Source organism: Clupea harengus, chromosome 17 (genome assembly GCF_900700415.2).
Source record: "Clupea harengus chromosome 17, Ch_v2.0.2, whole genome shotgun sequence".
In the NCBI taxonomy this organism is placed as follows: domain Eukaryota; kingdom Metazoa; phylum Chordata; class Actinopteri; order Clupeiformes; family Clupeidae; genus Clupea; species Clupea harengus.
Window position 1 is genome coordinate 23,691,688 of NC_045168.1, and position 6,000 is coordinate 23,697,687.

Here is a 6,000-nt window from a genome sequence, read left to right on the forward strand (position 1 = left end):
GGCCGTTTGGTACAAAACATACCAAGCACACAGTGAGACGTGCAAACACAACCTATCATTCTGACTTAAAGTTTGACAGAAAGTAGCTAAGAAACTAAGAGCCACTTCTGCATTTAGAAATAAGCCTATGAACTCTGATGTAGGCTTAGACTCTGAATAAATGTTCCATTTATTAATAAGGGCAATTAGGCTAATACTTGATCACATACACAATGCACCGAGCCATTAGCTTATTTCCCTGTTTGGCAGCACATCGCATCAAGAATGCAAAGCTCGCAAGATCCGTTCCCTTGGAATTGGATTGCTAATTACACAGGCAATTTACAGCACCTCATCGCTGGTCTGTGAACCTGAAATTCCCGGATTTCGGAGCAGAGGAGAATCCCCTGCTCGTGCGGTTAGCCGTGCACCCCAATTAGCATCCTTCACTTGTTCTTATTAGCTTCGCTCAGCTCCAGTGCACCCAATTCCCGCTAAATCGGCCTTAATAGAGCGCGGGGTAAACACTTCAGCATGTATCCGCAGTGAGGTAAACAAGAGCTGATAGCCTGATTCATTGCCAGGTTTTGAGTGATTAATTCATTGATGTAGTCTAAGGCTGTGGTCAGTACACTAAAGCAGCCAACTTTTTCCCCTAAGGTCACAGGGTGACACTATGAACACCTCTGGACCCATTACATTGACAGTTTGAAGGCACCAATACCAAAGGCTTTTAAAGAGTGTGGAATAGCTATGAACTGTGGTAGGTCACATTTTTCCACATTCTTCCTACAGGCACAAAATGCCACAACAGAATAATCTGACAACACACTGGTCTGAAAGTTTCACAATACCCTCGGCACTATCTTCCACCATGTTCTCTGGCAGTTTGGGGTCCCTGGAGATGAGAAACATACAAACTCAATCTGGCCTCCATCTCTCGATGCTGCTTGTAGGAGTTAATGTTCCCACACAGGGGGGTTCCCTTCTAAACATCTTCAATATGTGAAGCAGCAGGGACTAGAGATGAAACTATGAAAAGAACAGACAGGGCCAACGTATTTACTGTTGACAAAAATCTGCTGTCGTATAACTAAAGAAACAACTTCTGCTGGATCCGCGAGGAATGTAAACAGAGAGCATCTTACACTGTCGTCTTTATGAAATAAATGTCTACCATTTCTGCACGTGTGTAAGATGGACCCACGCCAGACCTGAGCCACATCCATCCCAGATGTTTCCTTGGGTAACAAGCAGCCAAACGCCAGCACATGATAGGCTACCCTGCAGCAGTCCAGTCAGGAATCTTGTGCCACACAAGGACAAACACAAAGCTGTTACAGTAGCTTGCAATCAGCAAATTACAGCTCTCCATTCTGGTCACTGGACTGCCAGTAAACTCAGTCTTTCGTTGCCTACTACACATTCTTAAAATGCTGGATATACTACCCCATACTTGGATCAGTTCAAGAGCTTCTAAGTAGCCATGGTATAGTGGAGCATTATACGCAAATGAAGATGATATAGTGTCAAGGCTTTATCCAGTACCTATCGAAGTACATGTATTGTTTCTCCTGAAAAGATTTCAGGCGGTGCTCTTTTGACCCTAAACCACTAGAAAAACTTTTGTTGGACACTGCAGACATTATGTCTGGCTAGGAGGGTAACCTCAATGCCCATGAGAGTTTGAGGTGAAAAATGTTTTGTAGCTGGTAGGCACTACACTAAAACATTTGCAGATTAAATATTGAAAAGTTAACGTGGATTTTGAAACTGGGAGGATACGTTTAACCCGTTGTATTTATCTGCCAAGGTAGCTTTTCAGACTGTTTTTCCTGTAGAAAATAGACCGTTTCATGTGGATAGTTCGAACAGGTGTCCGTAGAGTTCCATCAACTCATGCCAGCAGGCGGAAGTTGGGTGCTAATAGCAGTTAGCTTACACCTCAGTTGGCTACACCATTTCTCATGATCTTGTAATAATCAACTTAAACTCGCTCAAACCTCTGAGGATGTCATGCTTATTTTGCACCGATAACATGTCGATGGCTACATTTCTGTTCCACTACTAACTTACTACGCTATTTACGAAAGACATGCCGACTTTGTCCTATCATGTGTTAATAAATAATAGTTTTATAACATTTGAATTACTTTAATTTCACCTGTTGCACATGCAAATTCATAATCCATTTGAAGTTATACAAATTACTTTCAGTTAAGGACAACAACTATATAAAAATGCACAATTAGAATATATTATCATATATCATTATATTTGCAATTTCACGTAAGCTATTTCTATTTAGAGCGTGAAACATGCAATGAAAATTTCGAGTCTTACCTCTATTCCAAATTCCAAATGAAAAGTGAAGTTGTTACCACTAGAGGGAGTGTACATGCTGTATGTGAGCATAACTTTCAGTCTGCAAGTATTTATACTGTAGTGATTCGTGACGTAGACGTCATGGAACCGCATCGGTTTCCACCTGTGAATACTTGGACGCCCCTAGATAATTAAGACTGGGACATAAACATCAGGATTTTTTCAACACACATACCCACGAAGCAAAATATATAACTCATACGCATTACAGAAGAAAACTTACAATTAAGCTGTCATTTATCCTTAGTTGTCCAAACCAGCTTCAGCTGCTTGTTTTTGTTTTGCTTGTTTTTTTTTCCACATTAGATGAACCAGACCCCCATCTTTATTTTATACTACCAATGTTTATGGAAAATGGGGCTTTCTGCAGGTTGTGTATCGTCTTATGCACTCAATGCCTCAGACAGAAAGTTATCATGCAAACCGCTCATCAGGGTATGGATGTTTCCAGTAAGACAATCCTTACCAGCTATGTATGGTTTATTCCAATGATGGTTTTGTTCATCTACAACGCTACAAAAATCATTAAGGCTGCTCTTTTACATAAGAAGCAAAAAAGTAGACTATCCTCACACTGCAAATGCTCTCTGGTTAATTTAGTACGACACGTCTTAACACATTTATGTTGGTATGAAATACTCTCTTTTCAATACAAATCAGCTTTTGTTATCCAGCATCTGTAACAATGTGTGTGCATGTTTTCTTTCCCCGGAAGAGCACGCTGCTTTGCTGAGTAGCATCTGTCTTTTGACCTCCTAAAATGAAGCAGGATTTCTTCAGTCAATATAGTTATAATGATAACATTTTACCCAAGGCTTTACCAAGACATGCAAGAATATTCATTCACTTTTCACTGCTGTCTGAGCCTGTGCAATGTTGTTCTGCGCTACACCAATATTTAATTTCTTTCGTTCCTTTTTGTCCCATCACCCCTCGGCACAGGCGCCTTTTCCCAACCCACGAGTCCAAACACCGAAACGTCAGTCAGCCTCCCCGCCCACACACGCATTCACCAGCTGCTACAAACCCCAAATTAACCCATCTATTTTGGATCCAATCTACCACAAGAAAATGTTCAACCTCTACGGAGGCTTTCACTGTGTGGAGAGGACCAAGCACAAACTGGCTCGCTGACGTGCGTCAGAATATTATGTGGCCAAGTGGACATGCAGTGACATGGAAAAAAGGTCTTGTCGCCTTTGGTCAGTCAGGATTAATACATGTCTGTGGTGTGTAATGTTTTTTTTTTGTAGTCTGCTGCACTGTCGGTTGTATTTAATCATTATTAAGGTTTGTAAAATTAGCCTGTAATTACAGTGTATTTGTATGTAGGTTTATGTGGGTATTTGAGAGGACACTGGAAAGTGTGTGAGTCCACAGAAATATTGTCAAAGTAATTTACAGAAGTTACACATGGAATATTATAAATAAGAGTACCTGTCTATTTATAATCATTTCACAAATACAGAGTCTTCATAGGAATATCATCAACATAAATTTGCCCTGCCACCTCTAGGAAAATCACATGCAGTCACCTCTACAGCCACCATGATGAAGGGTTCAGTAATGCCCTCTACGGGACGTTTTTGGAACAACAAAACCCTAAATAACTTTAAAAAACACAATTGAACCCATATAAATGAAATTAACACTTGATAAACTTCTCAGCCCTTACCTAATACATATTTGATATTTAGTTTTTGACAAAAAATAAAACACTTTAAAGACAAAGATGACTAACAGATTAAAAGATAATGACAAAATGAAAGACACATTTTTGGAAGTCCAGTAACACAGGACATCTTCTCTTTTAAAGACTAACTGCAGCAATGTTGAGTATACACGTCACATAATTTATCACAATTCATCAGTTGAGAAGATAACAAAACCGGACAATCAGGCGTAGTAAGACGATTGCTGTGATGATGATCCTGTATTTCATGAGGACAATATGGCCACTGTTTATAATTGTGCCTTGATGTACATCCTCTTAAAGGAATGTATAAGAAGCTGTCAGTATGATTTATTAAGGTAGAAAATCCATCATAGCATCTAGATATTTGCCTCCTAATTATGCACAGCTGCAGCTTAATGGAAGTACACCATGACTATGTGTCCACTTTTGAAGGAACATGCACAATACCTTTAGCATACAAATTGAGTTACTTTTACCTAATATGACCACCACCACCCAACAACAAGGATCAAGTGTTACCACATTACCACATCAAAAGGTTATCTGATTAATATGTAACACATTTCTTCTTCCAACATCCAATCAGTGACATTGCAAGTCAAGAAAAGTATAAGAGAGTAAAGAAGGCCTTACTCAAGTATGGAATAATTTCCTAGGTGAGCCACACGGAGAGACCCACTTGTCTGGTAACTGGGTCAGTCATGAAGGTGAAGGAATGCCCTAAGAACGTCCCTGTTAAGGCCGGACACATTTGACTAAGCTATGTTTATGTTCACTGTTGCTAGAGTGGATAAAATGGTTTGCTAAATAAATGTTTCATATGTAACTAAGTAATGAGTGTTCAAATCTACAACATTATTCTGTCTCTACACCTGAACTTCACACCACACAAAGACACGTTACAACACATTTCACCTGAGCCTAACACCAACGTAAACAAGTTCCGACTACTACAAACTGAATTGGGCTAGCTTTCTCTTCAGACAAGCACGTTTATGTCGGTTGAAGTTGCTTGGAGCGTTGAAATTCTTCAGACAGAATTTGCAGGTGTATGGTTTGAGTCCTGTGTGTATGTTCTGGTGCACCTTGAGGTTCTCGAGTCGAGAAAACCTCTTGCCGCACTGGTTGCACTGATGTGGTGCATATCCCGTGTGAATCTTCTGGTGAGATTTCAGGGTCTGCTCGGACAGGAGTCTCTTCCCACATAACAGGCAGGTGAATCTCTTTTCCTGGTCTGCTGTGAAGGGCATGTTCAGTTGATTCCCAGAACCCTCTGCCCTCATGTCTAAGGATACAGCGCCTGAGAGATTCATATTGAAGACACTCACAGACCCGGGTGGTTTTCTGTGTCTTGACCACTGCTTGTGCAGATATGACTGACTCCTTAGTGGAGACGCTGTCCAGTGTGTGAAGTGTGCATTCCCAAGCTCCACTTCCTCTCTCTGTACCTCTTCGTGTCCATCTCTACTACAGTCTCTGTGTTGCATGGGATTTGGATGGGGTGCATGATATATACCAGCTGCCATGTCACTGTTCCACGTGCTCTGCTGTTCGTGGTAATAGTCTACACTGTCATGTCCGCTGTTTTCACTTCCTTCGTCCCTGTTTGTAGAACTGGAATGGCCGTTCTCTGACTCAATCTTAGGGTCACAGTTGGTGTCTGAATGGATAAATGTTTCAGGAGGGGCCCATTCTAGTCCTGTATGGGGGGACAGCGATGTGCTCAAATCCAGATTAGGATCAGGCAGGGCAAGATCTGAACTAGTCATTTCTGTAAAGGAGGAATTAAGATGACATTTAATTAATATAAGTCAGTGAAATCAGCAGTAAGGAGTTTTGGTCAAAAACTATCAATCTAACTTCTGATAAATCATGCAAAAACCTTACAAACACTAACAACAGCACAGTGGGCACTGATAAAAGGCTTGCTAGTATGCTAA

At 40.8% G+C, this 6,000-nt stretch overlaps 2 protein-coding genes across 2 annotated transcripts in view; both read right to left on the reverse strand.

Moving 5' to 3' along the window:
- LOC105905188 (collagen alpha-1(XXI) chain-like) overlaps positions 1-2,539 on the reverse strand; it is a 33,581-nt gene extending 31,042 nt beyond the window's left edge. The window contains exon 1 of the mRNA XM_031583712.2: positions 2,323-2,539. The gene's annotated coding sequence lies outside the window, so the exon portion shown is untranslated. The remainder of the gene's footprint in view (positions 1-2,322) is intronic.
- A 1,249-nt stretch (positions 2,540-3,788) lies between these two features.
- Positions 3,789-6,000, reverse strand: part of LOC105905187 (zinc finger protein 510-like) — a 7,226-nt gene continuing 5,014 nt past the window's right edge. The window contains exon 4 of the mRNA XM_031583973.2: positions 3,789-5,831. Within this exon, the coding sequence (XP_031439833.1) occupies positions 5,011-5,831 (821 nt within the window). The 3' untranslated portion in view covers positions 3,789-5,010. The remainder of the gene's footprint in view (positions 5,832-6,000) is intronic.